This window comes from Andrographis paniculata, unplaced genomic scaffold, assembly GCF_009805555.1.
Source record: "Andrographis paniculata isolate CXL003 unplaced genomic scaffold, ASM980555v1 Contig72END, whole genome shotgun sequence".
Taxonomy (NCBI): Eukaryota; Viridiplantae; Streptophyta; class Magnoliopsida; order Lamiales; family Acanthaceae; genus Andrographis; species Andrographis paniculata.
The window spans coordinates 929,166-946,398 of NW_026137609.1; the positions used below are offsets into that span (position 1 = coordinate 929,166).

The 17,233-nt window shown below is 39.7% G+C and overlaps 1 protein-coding gene across 1 annotated transcript; it reads right to left on the reverse strand.

Annotated features, from left to right (window-relative positions):
- Positions 1-8,555: 8,555 nt before the first annotated feature.
- Positions 8,556-9,934, reverse strand: LOC127265141 (uncharacterized). Its single transcript, XM_051294822.1, has 3 exons — positions 9,581-9,934; positions 9,381-9,506; positions 8,556-9,310 (listed from the first exon to the last, which is right to left on the reverse strand). The coding sequence occupies exons 1-3, from the start codon at positions 9,875-9,877 to the stop codon at positions 8,684-8,686; spliced, it is 1,050 nt and encodes a 349-aa protein (XP_051150779.1). The 5' UTR covers positions 9,878-9,934; the 3' UTR covers positions 8,556-8,683.
- Positions 9,935-17,233: the final 7,299 nt, after the last annotated feature.

Here is a 17,233-nt window from a genome sequence, read left to right on the forward strand (position 1 = left end):
CCTCAAGACGGAAGGACCTCAGGTCGGAAGGATCTCAGGTCGGTAGGTCCTCAGGTCGGTAGGTCCTCAAGACGGAAGGTCCTCAAGACGGAAGGACCTCAGGTCGGAAGGATCTCAGGTCGGTAGGTCCTCAGGTCGGTAGGTCCTCAAGACGGAAGGTCCTCAAGACGGAAGGTCCTCAGGGCGGAAAGACCTCAGGTCGGAAGGATCTCAGGTCGGTAAGTCCTCAAGACGGAAGGACCTCAAGTCGGAAGGTCTTCAGGTCGGGAGTTCCTCAAGACGGAAAGTCATCAGGACGGAAGGTCTTTAGGTCGGTAGGTCCTCAAGACGGAAAGTCATCAGGACGGGAAGTCCGCAGGTCGGGAGGCTTTCAGGTCGGGAAAAGGAAGAAAGTTAAGATCTCAAGAATTGATCCAAATCCAGACCGAAGTCGGGCAGACGCGGAGGTCTGTTAAGAGGAAGGTCGGGCAAGGAAGAGGTACGGACAGATGCGGAGGTCTTCGGTCGAAGACGGAGGGCGGCTGGTGCGGAGGTCGGCCTAAGCGAGGTCGGGCGAAGAAGCAGGTCGGGCGAAGGACGAAGTCGGGCCAAAAGAGCGGAAGGTCTGTGGTCGGTTCAAAGAGTGAAATATAAGGATAATTTTGGTCTGCTGAGGACACGTGTCAGCATGAAAGGGGTTGGAGGTCGGTTGGGAAGGAGACGTTGTAACCGTTCGGGTGACGGTTTTCAGTACGGTTTCCCAGAGAATATTTAAAGGTTTGAATCATCATTTGGCAAGGTATCTTCAAACAACTTCAACAAAGCAAAGTCAGATTTGGGGATCACCACTTTAAATTTCAGTCTTTTATTTTCCAGTTTATTTTCTGTACCGTACAGTGTTTAGAGATTCCTAATCTCAGGCACTAATTAATCAAGTTTAAGGATATTTTCTATATCTTTGAATTTTACTTTATTTTTGTTGAAAAATTACATCAACAAATTGGCGACCACAGTGGGAGCAAGACAAAATTGCTCATTCCAATTCCGGCGATAATTTCATACGTCTTAGATCCGGCCGAATCATCGGAAGGGTTATGGCAGGTTCACAACCGCAATCATCTTCGGCACCGGTGGGAGAATCCGTTCCACCACCCATTGTGCCAAATGCCGGGGAAATCCCACAACCACCAACTGATTGGTGGTCTTATGTTCAACAAATGAACAACCAGCATACTTTGGTTATGCAGAATCTGTTGCGTGAGCAACAAACGAACATGTTGCGTGAGCAACAGAGTCTAATGCAGAATTTGATAGATCAAGCACTGTCAAGGGTGAGTCTTCAAACCACTCAAACGCCACCAGGAGTGTCCCCGTCCAGACCACAGGCAAATTTCGCAGGGCCATCATTCGTGGATAGTACATTCCCAAGTGCCACAAATCCCAACCGAATGGATAGGGGAAAATCTCCTTTGACTTTTCCCAACAATGTTCCACTGGGACCAAGGGTTACCAATATGCAGCCGAGCAATACAAGGGAGGACAGGCCTGAAGGATATATACATGATCCTATTCATATTCCTGTGCAGGATCCGTTCCATGTTCCTGATCATCAACGCTTTCATGTAGATCCTGACGAGATTGCACATATATTAAGGGATCAGTATGGATTAACTCCTCAGATGGCTAACCGCCCTGCATATCAGAGACCTTTCCCAGAAAGGATCATTAATGAATACCCTCTCCCAAGGAATTTTCGACCACCCGACTTTCATGCATTCTCAGGGGAGGACGGATCTTCCACCATAGAACATGTTGGTCGGTTCACAGCACAATTAGGAGAAGTTGGCAATAACCCTTTTCATAAGTTACAGCTGTTTGGTTTATCTCTTACTAGAACGGCGTTTTCGTGGTTTGTAAGTTTGCCTCCAGGACAAATTCAGACATGGGAAGGACTGGAGATGGCATTTCACGCTAGATTCTTTAATCCTTTACCAGTTGTTTCTTTAACTGATTTACTTGAATTGAGACAGTATCCAGAAGAAACTGCTTCACAGTTTATAGAAAGGGTGCGATTGATGAAGGGACGATGTCCTACGGTAATCAGTGAGAAAGAGATGACCAATTTAGTGGTCCGGAATATGCATACTCGTTTAAGAAAGGCACTCACTGCCCTGGATGTTGAGGATTTGGCAAGTCTTGCATCCAAGGCAGGACGTCTAGAGTCTTTGTTCAGAGAGGAAGATCAGCATAACAGGCGTAATAGAGGCCAACATATGGCGAGTATGGGAACAGAAACATGTGACTTTGATTTTAATCAGTCAGAAGAGATGGCAGCCGAAATCCTTTCTGGAAAACCGTATGTATGTCCTAAATTGAAGCCAGTACCAGGATCTGAAGGAAAGGAGCAACCGACCTTTGATAGTTCGAAAGCTGATGAAATCTTTGATATCCTACTGACTGATAGGCAGATCCGTATTCCAAAGGGCCAAAGACTTGCCACTAAAGAAGAAATCAAAGGGAGACCATATTGTAAGTGGCATAATTCTTTCACACACACTACAAGTCAGTGTACTCATTTTAGGAAGGAAATTCAAAAGGCCATCAAGACAGGTCGGCTCAAATACATCACTCTAGGTGTAGACCAGCAACCGTTTCCGAATGTAACAACGGCAATGGTTGACATCCAACCAAGTTCGGAAACAAGGAAAAGTTCGGCCAACGATGGACAAAAAGGGGAACGAAACCAGCCAAGCCCCGAAACAAAAAAAGGAAGTCGGCCAAACAGCAGCCGACCAGAAGAACGACTCAAAGTTTGTGAGAAGCCAGTTGCTGAAAAGTGGGACCATCCAGATGGTTCTTTTAATGTGGAGGTGAAAGAAAAGGTTTTGGTACGTGATCACCCGACCAGAAAAGCAGGGTCGGTCGGGAGCAATTGGGCTCGAAATAAAAAGCCTTTACCAGTTGATATAGACCCTCGTTTTCCGGGTATGAATCGTACACAGATTCGCAATGCCAAACGCAGGTATGCTGCAAAGTATGGGAAAAGAGGTCCTTCAGCAAAACAATTAACCGACGAACAAAAAGCAGCCGACCACTTGGCAGGAGATCAGTCCATTCGGGTCTTTACAGAACAAATGACCCACGAGCAGGGAGTAGCCATTCAGTCTCCAGTTGGTCGGTCCAGTCGGGTCTGGTCAGAAAAGCAACCGAATGACGGATTAGGCGCTTCCGACCATACCAAAAGAAGTTCGTCGGGACAGGGGAAAGGTAAAGGAGTGGCAGATGAAATAATTAAAGGTTTTAGATGCCAACATTGTGAACGAATCAACATCAATCCATCTCTGGAAGAATTCCGTATTGAATCTTTGACGGTTCAACCTCAATCTCGGGATAAGACAAAGGAAGAAGTGGTAACTACAGAGGAAAGTTCAAGATCTGTTAAATCTCGTCTGGGACCACGAATCCCTTGTCGAATGATAGAGATTAATCAGATGAGTGATGAACCGACGTGGGCGAGTCTGGTAGATGAAACTATGGACGAACCATTATGGGCATTCTTGGCAGATGGTGAATTAGAGGAGACAGAGGGGGCAAAGACCTCAGATTCCGACCCTCATTCGGAAACACCTTCGATTGTGTTTCCTCCTATTCCAGAGGGTGCGATCTCTCATTTGAAACCTCTGTATGTTAATGCTCACATTTGTGGGAAACCAATCACTAAGGTTTTCGTGGATAATGGAGCAGTCTTTAACGTTATGCCATTGAAGACCCTCAAGAAGTTAGGGAAAGGAATTCATGATCTGTCTCCTGTGGAATTCGAAATGACAAGTTTTACAGGGCAGCCGACTAAGCCTAAAGGCATGATGGTTGCCACAATCGAGGTCGGACCAAAGAAGATCTCCACTGTTTTCTTTATTGTGGACGCAGATACTACATACTCTCTCTTGCTGGGAAGAGACTGGATTCATGCCTCTCAATGTGTGCCTTCAACCCTGCACCAACAATTAATGTTCTGGGAAGGAAATCAGGTCTTCAAAATGGAAGCGAATGATAATCCATTCGATGTAACAGAACAAGTTGAAGAGTCAGTGTTTTATTCCAGTCAGGTGGCTCCGATGTCTCAGTTGTACATGGCCAGGGAATACCCAATCAAGGGTTATAAAGTCACTGGCCAGAACTCGATGTTCTATTAAAAGAACACCTTTATTGTATGGCTCATGGTAAAGCCACACCCATTCCCGTATAATTTGTTTGTAATGGAAGATACAAGCTTAGAAGTATGTAGTTCTCTTATTAATAAGTTTTATTTAAAGCAATTATTACATAAAGCAGAAAATAGTAAAGAGATTCTGGATGTTCACCTCCAAAAAGATGAACAATTTCGTTGGCCCGACTTATTAGAAAAAACAGAACCAACAGCTTCATCACAAGACCCGTTATTGGAGTTTAATTTAGGAACCGAATTGGTTCCAAAAGTGATCAGGTTAAGTGGTTATTTGTCTAAAGAGCAACAAACAATGATACTCGAAGTTATTAGAAACAACATTGATTGTTTAGCATGGGATTATTCAGAGATGCCTGGTTTGACAAGAAGTTTAATAGAGCATCGATTGCCTATCAAAGAAGGTTGTAAACCTTACAAACAACCTCCAAGGCGAATGAGCCCGGATCTGATGCCTCAAATCAAGGAAGAAATCCAAAAACTTCTCAAAGTGGGTTTCATTCAGCCTTGCCGTTATGCGGAGTGGCTGGCTAACATTGTGCCAGTGGTCAAGAAAAATGGTAAGATAAGGATTTGCATCGACTTCAGGGATTTGAATCTAGCTACCCCTAAAGACGAATATGTGATGCCTATGGCCGACATGTTGATAGATGCAGCAGCAGGACATAAAATCCTTAGTCTGATGGATGGTTATGCAGGTTATAACCAAATATTTCTGGCAGAAGAAGACATTCCTAAGACAGCATTCAGGTGCCCAGGGGCTTTAGGTATTTATGAATGGACAGTCATGCCATTCGGGTTAAAGAATGCAGGGGCAACTTACCAAAGAGCCATGAATTCAATCTTTCATGATTTAATTGGCAGATCTATGGAAGTTTATATTGATGATGTTATAGTTAAATCTGCCAGTTTTGACGAACATTTGAGAGATCTTGAAGAGGCATTTGAAAGAATGAAGAAGTACAAGTTGAAGATGAATCCAACCAAATGTGCTTTTGGAATATCAGCCGGGAGCTTTTTAGGATTTCTAGTTCATGAGAGAGGAATTGAAATCGATGCCAACAAGGCTAAAGCCATTCTTGATAGTCGGCCACCCAAGACGATTAAAGAAATCCAAAGTCTTTTGGGTAAGGTGAACTATTTGAGGCGTTTCATTTTTAATGCTGCTGGCAAGGTCAGACCCATCACTAAATTGTTGAAGGCTGGAAAAAATGCTTTTGAATGGGGTCCAGATCAACAGATGGCTTTAGATGCTATCAAGCAGGCATTGGTTCACCCTCCAGTCTTGATGCCTCCTAAACAGGGTCGGCCACTCAAACTTTATTTGGCAAATACATATGAAGTGGTTAGCTGTTTATTGGCACAGGATGGTGATGACGGGAAAGAAAGGGCAATCTACTACCTCAGTAAAACCCTTACAGGACCAGAACTGAATTACACTATGCCAGAAAAAATGTGTTATTCATTGGTCTTCGCGTGTATTAAACTCGAGCATTATCTGCTGCCCAGAAGAGTTGAGGTCATATCAAAGGTGGATCTCATCAAATTGATTTTACAGAGACCTACTATGAAGGGCAGACTCATGAAGTGGGCCATCAAATTGGCTCCTTTTGATCTTCAACATTCCCCTTTGAGGGCAGTCAAGGGACAAGCAGTAGCCGACTTCTTAGCAGAATTTTCCCAAGTCGGGTATTCTCATAGTGACAGCATCCGACCATTTGGTTGTTCATCATATTTGAATACCCTACAGGTCGGATGTGTGTCTTATATAAGTACTAGAACATGGTTGATGTTCTTTGATGGTTCTACCTCTGGAAACAAATCAGGGGCAGGGGTCTTTTTGCAAGGACCTGATGGTCAAAAGATCAACTTACAACTACGATTGGAAGCCATGACCCATAATTCAGCAGAATATGAAGCTTTAATTTTGGGTTTGGAGGCTTTGATTGCCAGGAAGGTCCAGTCTGTAATCATAAAGGGGGATTCTCAATTAGTAGTCAACCAGGTAAACAATCAATATGTTTGCAATTACCCTCATCTGCGCAGATACAGGGACATTGTGGGTCGGTTACTGACAAAAATCTCAGAAGTAATAATTGAGTTCATTCCGAGGAAAGAAAACCAACGTGCTGATGAATTGGCTCAAAGGGCATGTAAAGGAATTCTGGAGGATATGTGGTCGGAGGTCAAGTCGGGCATAGAAGGAAAGACGGACCCAATATGTGACCGAATGGTCGGGCAAGAGACGGTCGCACAGGAGCCTGACTGTGAAATTATGGTCGGGCAGGAGATGGTCGTTCAGGAGCCCGACTGCGAAATTATGGTCGGGCAGGAGATGGTCGTTCAGGAGCCCAACTGCGAAGTTGTTGTCGGACAGGAGTCCGACGGCGAAACAGTGCCCGATTGGAGAACAGAGCTTATCATGTATTTACAGAATCCAGGTGCGAGTGTTTCGATTGCGACACGATTGAAAGCTTTACGTTTTCAATTGATAAATGGAATTTTGTACAAGAGATCATTTGAAGGTTTACTTTTGAAATGTTTGGGGTCTAAAGAAGCTCTAGAGGTAATGACAGAAGTACATGGTGGGATATGTGGAGCTCATCGGGCAGGTCTGAATATGAGATGGGCCATCCATCGTTTGGGTTTTTTCTGGCCAAAGATTTTTCAAGATTGCATACAATTTGCCAAAGGCTGCCAGGAATGTCAGAAACATGGAAACTTAAACCATTTGCCAGTAACCGAATTGCAATTCTTGGCAAAACCATGGCCTTTTAAATCATGGGCTATGGATATTATTGGTAAGATACATCCTGCTTCATCGAAACATCATTGTTTCATATTGGTCGCGACTGACTACTTTACCAAATGGGTAGAAGCAGTTGCTTTGAAAAATGTGGATCAGAAAGAAGTGATAGACTTCGTTTTGAACCAAATTATTTACAGATATGGTATTCCTCAGTCTATAACAACCGACCAAGGCCTGGTTTTCACAGGGGAAAAGTTCTCTAGTTTCTTGGCAGAATTCGGGGTTCGATTACATCATTCGTCACCTTATTATCCCCAAGCCAATGGACAAGCGGAAGCAGCAAATAAGATTATTATTGGGATTATAAAGAAGATGGTGGAAGGGAACCCAAGAAAGTGGCATTTGTTATTGTCTCAGGCTTTGTGGGCACATAGGAATACCAGAAATACGGCAACAGGGTTCTCACCTTACCAACTCACGTTTGGCCAAGATGCTGTTTTACCAGCCGAAATCCGAGTATCATCTGGCCGAACAGAATTTACTGATAGTGATCTTACAGAGGAATACCAACAACTTATGTTGCAGCAGTTAGAAGATTTGGATGTTAACCGACTCCATGCAATAGAGCGAAGTGTGAAACAGAGTGAAATCAGAGCAAAGAGTTATGGAAAGAAAGTTCTTCACAGGACATTCCAAAAAGGAGATTTAGTCTGGAAGACCATTCTTCCTACATATAAGAAAACTGACCAATTGGGAAAATGGTCACCGAATTGGGAAGGACCATACATTGTTCAAAAAGATATTGGAAATGGCGCGTTCATTATTGTAAATCATGAAGGTAGAAGAGTACATGATTGTATTAATGCTAAATATCTGAAGAGGTATTATCCTGCCTTTTCAGATAACAAAACTGCCTGAAGTAAAATATTATTCTCAGAACCCGTTTGTGGGGTTCGAACCTATTTAAAGGTTCAGTTCGGTTAGTCATCGTGTAGTTGTGGGAAATTTTCTGCCTCTGAATCAGACTTTTCATCCCAGTGAGTGGATATTAGCTCTGGTTCTTCTTCAATAAGATCTTCCAAATCTGGTCGGTACCTTTCCCATTGGCTTTGCATTTCATCTAAATCTTGATGGGTACGTGCTTGCATGTCTGTTATGGCTTGATGTTCACGATCAACAATGGTCCGTAGTCTTGAAAAGACTTTTCGTTGATTGGAAAAGATGTTATCCCAACCAAGATCTGGAAGTATAGTTGCTGCGTGATTTTCTATCATTTCCATGTGGTGATGGAGATCAGGAATGCGGCTAAGGATGTCACGAAGAGGTTCATACCCCTCAATGACTTTTTCCATCAGGCGGATGACGCGATGAATGGTTCTTCTTCCTCGTTGGGAGAATCGGAATTTGAAGTCTAGTTGCTTGAGTATATGTAACAAGTCTTCTGCATGGCCTCCAATAGGGTGATTACCCACAAAGAAGGGTTGAAGAACACCTTGCCAGTTGTTTGATGGAACATAAGGTCGGTCATTCGCCATGTTTGTTAACACGTCAAGTGTTTTGATTTTTCAAAATATGCCTTGGAATGTGTTTCTTGAAATGTGAGAAACAATATTCTTTTAAAGAAGGAGTTTGTTTCGATTCCTACAAAGTTGGGAATTGAAAGGTGATCCTTGTTTTGAGAAGAAAGAAAAAAATGGATTACTAAGTCAAGTATTGTTACAAAGGGGAAAGTATTACAACAATGCCCCTAGGGCAGTTTTTATATGGGTCCATTTGATTTCATCCCTGGATAGCCTTCTGGTATTGGCAGCCGTCTGATATCTTATGATGAATTGGGATCGGGCTTGGGTTTTCAGCTCTTGATCCAATTCAGCCTCATTTTTGGTATACTTCTCAAGCAGACGCTGTTCATTGATAATTTGCTTATCCAGGGTAGACTGTTCTTTCCTCAGCTCCCGCAATTCTGCCTCCTTTTTCTGAATGGCATCATCAACTAGAGCTTTTGTGCTAAGGAGACCACCCAGCCTTCCGGTAGTCTGCTGAAGAGATTCTCGAGTCTTAGCCAAAGAATTCTCCAGCGTTGTTTGATCGAAGTCGGGCTGGGGGGTTTCGGCTGACAGGAGTCCAATGACTAACACTTCAGTCTTGAGCTCTGTAAGTCTTTCCATCAGCCGATGCAGAATAGGGACGGCTGGCGATTCCGTTGGAGTGTAAAATAGAAGGCCACCAACCGTCTGAATGAGTTTGTCCAATAAGTCGGATCTCAATTCTGACAGGGGATGGTTAATGGCCTCAGTGAATATGGTTCGGGCCTCCGCCGGAACCGGAACAGTCGATAGGACAGCTAAGTCTGAAGGCCCCTGCAAGTCCTACAATGTCAATAAGTATTCCAAGAGAGGTGCAAATTTATTCTTATAAGATATGTGTTACCTCTGGGCGGACTGCTGTCAGTGAGGGGGGCAGCAATGAGGTCGGTCGAGTAGGGCGGACAGCTGGTATAACAGCAGCCGACTCGTCGGCTGCTGCAAATGGTCGCTGAGGTGCCGACCTGGGTCCCTATTGAAAGTAGTATGTAAAATAGTTAGTGTTTTCTGAAAGAGATATTGTGGCATGGATTGGTTTAATCTTACCAAATTCACAGAAGTCTCCGAATCGGATGAAGACACTTCTTCCATTTCTGGAGGTTGGGCTGCCACAGGTGGTTCTTCTGCCTGCCACTCGATTGCTAGAGGAAGTGCCGCTGCTGGCTGGGCGGCTGCAGGTTGGGCGGCTGCTTCTAGAGCCACTGCAGCCAGAATCTCTGGGGCACCTTCGATTTCGGGATCAGCAACATCAAGGATGTCGTTTTGAGGGTCAGCTTCGGCGAGGGCAGTTGGTCTTTCTTTTGACATGGATGAGTCTGATGCTATGTATGGCGGTCGACCCATCTGGGAAGTAGTTCCCTCGCTGTCAGAAGAGACCCCTGCTGCTGATCCGATGGGTGAAGGTGTCTGTGAAACAATCATGGAAATGTTGGTTGTTAAATATATCAGGGTTGATCATTAGAATCCTAAGTATGGCTGATGAGAGAACTTACTGGTTCTCTAGGCACTACTGGTAAAGATTGCCTCCTGGTCGGGTGCCTGACCCGACCGCTCTTCGGTGCAGGAGGAAGAGTTTGCCTCCTCGTCGGGTCCTCCGCCCGACTACTCATTGGCAGATTGGTCTGGACCAAAGGCCCGGTTGAATGGTCGGCTGGGGCTGGCGTCGGTTGTGTGGTCGGTGTTGCCAAGGTCGGTTCTGGTGAATAATATGTGAAACAAAGTTAAGATATAGTGAATTGGTTCACGGTGTTAAGAAACATTACCAATTCGGGGTCGGGCCTTTGCTGACGTCCTATTTGTTCCAAGGTCTGCTAGTGTTTGCTGGTCGGTCCCCGAGGTCGGGGGTGTTGGCAGCTGGGACACTTTTCTTTTTCGCGTTGGAGCACTAGACCCGATCCCCGGGGCGGCTGTTTGTTGTTGAGTGCTAGAATGTCTAGCCGCCCCTAGAACCAATCCTTGGGGGGGAAGGAGTATGTTCAGCAACCGACCCTCATCAGGGGCGATCAGGGGCCATACAACCGACCACCATTCATTGAATGTTGCTACAGTCTCAGGGTTGGAGCGGAAAGGAATATAAGAATTGGAAGTTATATACGTGGTGAGCTGGGAGATATAAGAGGGGATTGAATTCGGTAGGACCCGTCGGTCAGGGCTTTGAAAAATTATATGTGGACACGCGACGGGTCCAGGGATACCTTGGCAACAGCCGAACTGGCGCGCCACGAATTGAGGTTCATAATTAAAAGTGTAAAAGGTTTTCTGCCCCTTTTTATCAAGTTTTTTGCTACTAAAAAGAGACCTGGGTTTGAGGGCAACGTCCCAGGCAAAAGGATAAGTGGAATGAGGACAAGGCTCAGGAGTCGGAAGCGGATTTGGTACTGGAAAAGGCCAAAAATGGTCGGGAGCATAGCCCGCATACTTTTTATACATAGAAAATCGAGAGTTATTGCGGGTATCTGTTAAAACTGCGATTATTATTGGATCGGAAGATTGGAGTTTATTGCGTCCTGAGCAGAGTCGGTTAAGGGCTAATCCCAAATGTTTTTCCGTTGTTGGCATAGTGGGCGGAGATCCTAAGTTAAACGCGTTGGGGAAGTAAAGACGGAACCAAAGTTCTAAAAACCAAAAAGGACCTGATGCGGCAGTGTCTAATTTTCTACTATCATTATCTGTCAGACGAAGGCTAACCCTAGTAAGTCCTTCAAACAGATTGGCTAAAAACAGGGTGCCAAGGGAAAAGAATCGACCTGACGCGATATGAATGGCCAGGTCGAGATGAGAAGGAAGAACACATTTGGAAGGGGAAACAATGACGTACCTACAAAGCCAAAAAAGGATAAAGGCAGTATGCTCCCGGTCGGTCACAGGGGTCCCTGGAGCCCCTTGCTGGTCGGTTGCGAACTTTGTCCAACCCCATTCCTTCACACCTTGTAAAGACCACCCTGGATGGTCTTCTGATGGCTCCTGCCCATCTAGGGCTCCCATTACAGGGTCTTCACCCACGACTGGGAGATGCGCGATCATGGCCACGTCCATAAGAGTTGGACCAAAGGGGCCAGATGGTAGGAGGAAAGTCCCATTTTCCGCATTCCAGAAGGCAGACATGGCCAACAGCACCTTCTCATGCAGGTTGATAGGCATGGTGGACAGTAGTATGGCTTGGTCGATTTTTTGAGATCGCCATTGGGCCTGAAAGTGTTCTGCTACCCGTCGATACCAAGCGCGGTAAGGATCTTTTGGGTCTGTGAGATGGGTTTTGATGCTGTCTCGAATGCGAATTGCTTGGTAGTTAGGATTGTTGATAGCCAAGGAATTTCGGGATTCCAAAACTTCCCTCATCCGATTTGAGTCTTCAGGAGTAGTGCAGTATGGACGGATCGTCGGAGTTAGTACTTTCGAGGCTGAAAATGGGCCCTCCGGGAGGGTTCCGTCGAAAGGAAGGGCAGGAATGTATTGATTCGCCATAGTTAGAGTGTTTTGGGATTGTGATTCACAAAGGCTTGTATTGCGGAGAAGGAAGTTAACCAGGAGTATTGCAGTAACTGGTGCAGTTGCTAAGGGAATGTTTCAAGAAGGTAGTGATTTATGAACTTCCAAACATTGATTGTTAAATGGCGTTTGAAAGTCCCTTGGCGGCGGGCAAGTTGTTACGTACGAAATTTAGAATTAGGTTAAAAGCCCAAGGTAAAAAGAAGAATGGGCCTGGCAATAGGGTTGATTGAACTGGCTGAAGGACACTGTGAGGAAATCAAGGAAAATAGATTTATTTCTAAGGAAAATACAAGACGGAAGGTCCTCAGGTCGGTAGGTCCTCAGGTCGGTAGGTCCTCAAGACGGAAGGTCCTCAAGACGGAAGGTCCTCAAGACGGAAGGACCTCAGGTCGGAAGGATCTCAGGTCGGTAGGTCCTCAGGTCGGTAGGTCCTCAAGACGGAAGGTCCTCAAGACGGAAGGACCTCAGGTCGGAAGGATCTCAGGTCGGTAGGTCCTCAAGACGGAAGGTCCTCAAGACGGAAGGTCCTCAGGGCGGAAGACCTCAGGTCGGAAGGATCTCAGGTCGGTAAGTCCTCAAGACGGAAGGACCTCAAGTCGGAAGGTCTTCAGGTCGGGAGTTCCTCAAGACGGAAAGTCATCAGGACGGAAGGTCTTTAGGTCGGTAGGTCCTCAAGACGGAAAGTCATCAGGACGGGAAGTCCGCAGGTCGGGAGGCTTTCAGGTCGGGAAAAGGAAGAAAGTTAAGATCTCAAGAATTGATCCAAATCCAGACCGAAGTCGGGCAGACGCGGAGGTCTGTTAAGAGGAAGGTCGGGCAAGGAAGAGGTACGGACAGATGCGGAGGTCTTCGGTCGAAGACGGAGGGCGGCTGGTGCGGAGGTCGGCCTAAGCGAGGTCGGGCGAAGAAGCAGGTCGGGCGAAGGACGAAGTCGGGCCAAAAGAGCGGAAGGTCTGTGGTCGGTTCAAAGAGTGAAATATAAGGATAATTTTGGTCTGCTGAGGACACGTGTCAGCATGAAAGGGGTTGGAGGTCGGTTGGGAAGGAGACGTTGTAACCGTTCGGGTGACGGTTTTCAGTACGGTTTCCCAGAGAATATTTAAAGGTTTGAATCATCATTTGGCAAGGTATCTTCAAACAACTTCAACAAAGCAAAGTCAGATTTGGGGATCACCACTTTAAATTTCAGTCTTTTATTTTCCAGTTTATTTTCTGTACCGTACAGTGTTTAGAGATTCCTAATCTCAGGCACTAATTAATCAAGTTTAAGGATATTTTCTATATCTTTGAATTTTACTTTATTTTTGTTGAAAAATTACATCAACAATTATGCTAAAAATTAATTTTAAACATCAACTCTGATTTATATAGCATTATAATACTCCCTCTGTCCCAATACAATAGTGTTGTTTATCATTTTTGTCCGTCCCAAAACAAGTCTCATTTCCATAAATAACCATATCACCATAAAATTATCTTATTTTTTCATTATTATTACACAATTGCCATTACTTTTTACCATACTCACAAGGACAAAAAAATCATTTATCTTTATTTTTTATCAACTACGTGCCCAACACACAAGACTATATTTTTGGGACGGAGGAAGTATTATTTTTCAATTCATTTTTGTTTTTTAATATTTCAACCCCAAACACACACAACACTATTTTTTTATTCTGCGATGGGATACGCTGACAATTTCTGAAAAGGCAATCTGCTGTAGAAGGGAAGTGGATTGCAGAAAGAAAGTAGACTCTAGGGTAGGGATTAATAGGATTTTGAGGAAAATTAAGTGTCTATACAGTAAAATTAGACCAAAATTGCCTAAACCAACACACCCTTAGTGTTATATCTTAATTAAATATATATAATATAGATGTTATTTTATAAATAATATATTTTTATGTAAGATAAATAAATAAAAAATATATATTTATTTGTTTATAATTAATTAAAAATTAGTTTTACAAAGAAAAATAAATATAAATAAAAATATTTATTTATTAATGAAAGATAAAATACAATTGAATAAATTGATTAACAAGAGAAACAAATCATTTGTTTTAAACCAGATTAAAAATATAAATATATATCTATATGATGTTTTAAATATAAAAGTAAATTTTAATAAAATATAATAAATTAAAAATATATATTTAATTTTATATTTATTTATAAAAAATAAAATAAAATAGTAAAACTATGATAATTAATAACACAGCTGGCTTATGAAAACACATCCAATCCAATGTGAGCTTCTATGCACCCATCATGTGTCTCTTCACACGAGTTTCGCTATCAACTTCCTATTGTGTATTTGTTAATCAATATTTATTTAAATTTAAATATTATAAATATATAAAAATATATCTCATCCGTTATTTAAGTCTATGCTCACTTTCTTTTCAGGATTGTCATAAAAAAATATTTTCGTTTTTTTTTTTAAGTAAAAAATGATTACATTTTTGTACTTTTTTTACTATAAAAAAAAAGTAACAATTATTACTCACTTTTATTAAAACCCGTGACCGGCCAAATAAGCACATATTTGCATAACGGAGGGAGTACTGTATTGTTTGAAATGTTGTATTCGATGTTATTCGAGATGAAATTTTCGAAACAACTTCAAACATTAGCATATGCTCCGCTGGTCTCAAAACACAAAAACAATCGTCTCATTTTTATTTTTGATAACTAATTTTTTACAAAATCATCTCCACCTTGTTACATAAAGTATTGGTATTTTGGTATTTAAAAATATTCTTACATCTACTGTCAGTCAATATAATACTATTATTTTTTAATTTTTGTGTTCATCTCAAATGTCCCTTTTATTTTGAATCGAATAAAGTATTTATTTTATATTTTGATATTAATAGGCATATATCTTTGAAATAATAAATATTTTAAAATTAAAGTAAATTAATATGTATTTTCAGTATAATATAATGATTAAAAATACAATTAATAATGCTGAATTAATGATTGAAATCACATCTTAAATTATTCAAAGAGAGACGCAAATTATTGTGGCAAGCTTGGTCCTCAAGCATGTGGGCCAAGTTTGGGTGACTTTTATTCATTTATTTATATCTAAAATCCTATATTTTATTTGAAATATCGTATTAAAATATTTATTTAATATAAAATTTTACTATATTTGATTTTAAATAAACGATAGACAGACGTGTTTGACAATTAGTTGATAGCTGTTAGCTGATTCAATTAGTTATTTGTATTAAAATATTTGATAAAATAACTATTTGATATTAACTGTTTATACGTAAAATGACAATTGAGAACATTTCTATTCTATTTTATTTTTTTTAATATATTCAATTGTGTTCTTTTGAGTTTAGACTGTTTGAAATTTTTTGTTATTAGTTATTGAAAATTGTAAAAGTGTTATAAAATAATATTTATTTTTATTATAGTTATATTTTAAAAATAATATTTTTTTATTGAAAAATATAAATAATTTTTTTTTTATTAAAAATGATATAAAATATAAAATAATAATTTTTCGTGTATATATTTATTAACAGAGGCGGATGTATGTGCAGCCCCCCTCCCCCACCCCACCCCACCCCTTATAATTTTTTATTTTATAATATATAATATAAAAAACAATAAATAAATTTAAAAATTGCTAAAAATTGATAGAGTATTTATGGGAAAATTTAATTTTGAATAATAAAAAGTTTATATCATAATAATTTTTTGATGCTATAAATATAGATATGAACAAAAAAGTAAGAAATAATAATTAAAAAAAAAAATCTTCAAAAATTCTCAACCAAATGCATAGGAGATGATATTTTTAAAAGCTAATATTTTTTTACTATTTATCAATTTCATTTAATACAAAATTCATATTGTAATATATAGATGTTACGTAAGTTGATATTTTGAAATATGATAACTCCATTGATAAAATTATTGGATAACAAATAGATTTTGATCGTTTCGAAATTTGAAAAATTAGCCCCCCTCTCTCATCCCAGTCTGGTTCCGCCTCTGTTTATTAGTGATGTGTGAAACAATTCAAAATTTTAAAAATAATGTAAAGTATTTTAGTTTGATTTTTATAAATATATATATATATATTTTATGTGTTTGTATTAATATATTGTATGTTGAAATTATTTGTGGACTATGTAATGTACTATCAATATATTTGTTATATTTATATTATATTAATATATATTTTGTATGATTGATTAATACCTTACTATCAGCAAGTGTATATTTTATATATTACAAGTATTTATAATGACTAATTGTAAATAAAAATCAACATATCATTACAAAGTGCTTCATTCGTTCAAAAAAATAGTCTGAAATTGAATTTTTTTTAATTTAAATAATATTTTATACAAAAAATAATATTTCTTTTTTTTTTTTTAATAAAAACCATATAGACCAAATAGTACAAGTATTAATTTGAACTACAAATCAATGAATTTATTGCTTTTGTTGAAAAATTTTGAATTCATTAAAATTAATAAAAAAACAAGAGTAACATGTATAAGAATTATGAATTTGTAAGTATATGTATAGAATGATCGAATATAGTACAAATTAAAGGAAAACCCTTTTCTCCGCTTCCCAGGCTTCCTATGACATAACAACCCATCGATTTTGCAAATTATCTTTGATCGATACTTAATCGGCAATCATTGATATATTTCTATATTGTTATATATTATTATTATTATTATGATTATTATTATTATTTTTATTTTTATTTTTATAGAAAATATCATGTTAAACCATTGTTATTTAATAATTTGAAAATATAGTGAATTTGTAAATATGGTAAGTTTTTTTTAAAAAATATGGTAAGTTATAAAATAAAAATAAAAAACTGAAAATATTTAAGAATTTGAAAATATAGTAAATTTGTAAATATAGTAAGTTTTAATATAAAAATAAAAAACTGAAAATATTTAAGAATTTGAAAATATAGTAAATTTGTAAATATGGTAAGTTTTAATATAAAAATAAAAAACTGAAAATATTCAATAATTTGAAAAATTTGTAAATTTGTAAATATGGTAAATTTATTTTAAATATGGTAAGTTTTATATAAAAATAAAAAACTAAAAATATTTAATAATTTATAAAATAAAAACAATTAATTAATTAATTAAAATTCATTTGTTTTATGTCCACCGGTCATTTGTTAAAACAATTAATTAATTA

Coding starts and splice junctions, on each gene's coding strand:
- LOC127265141 (XM_051294822.1), bottom strand. CDS start 9,877: ATGGGTCGACCGCCATACATAGCATCAGACTCATCCATGTCAAAAGAA. Junction 9,507..9,580: donor CGGAGACTTCTGTGAATTTG/GTAAGATTAAAC, acceptor TACTTTCAATAG/GGACCCAGGTCGGCACCTCA. Junction 9,311..9,380: donor TGACAGCAGTCCGCCCAGAG/GTAACACATATC, acceptor TAGGACTTGCAG/GGGCCTTCAGACTTAGCTGT.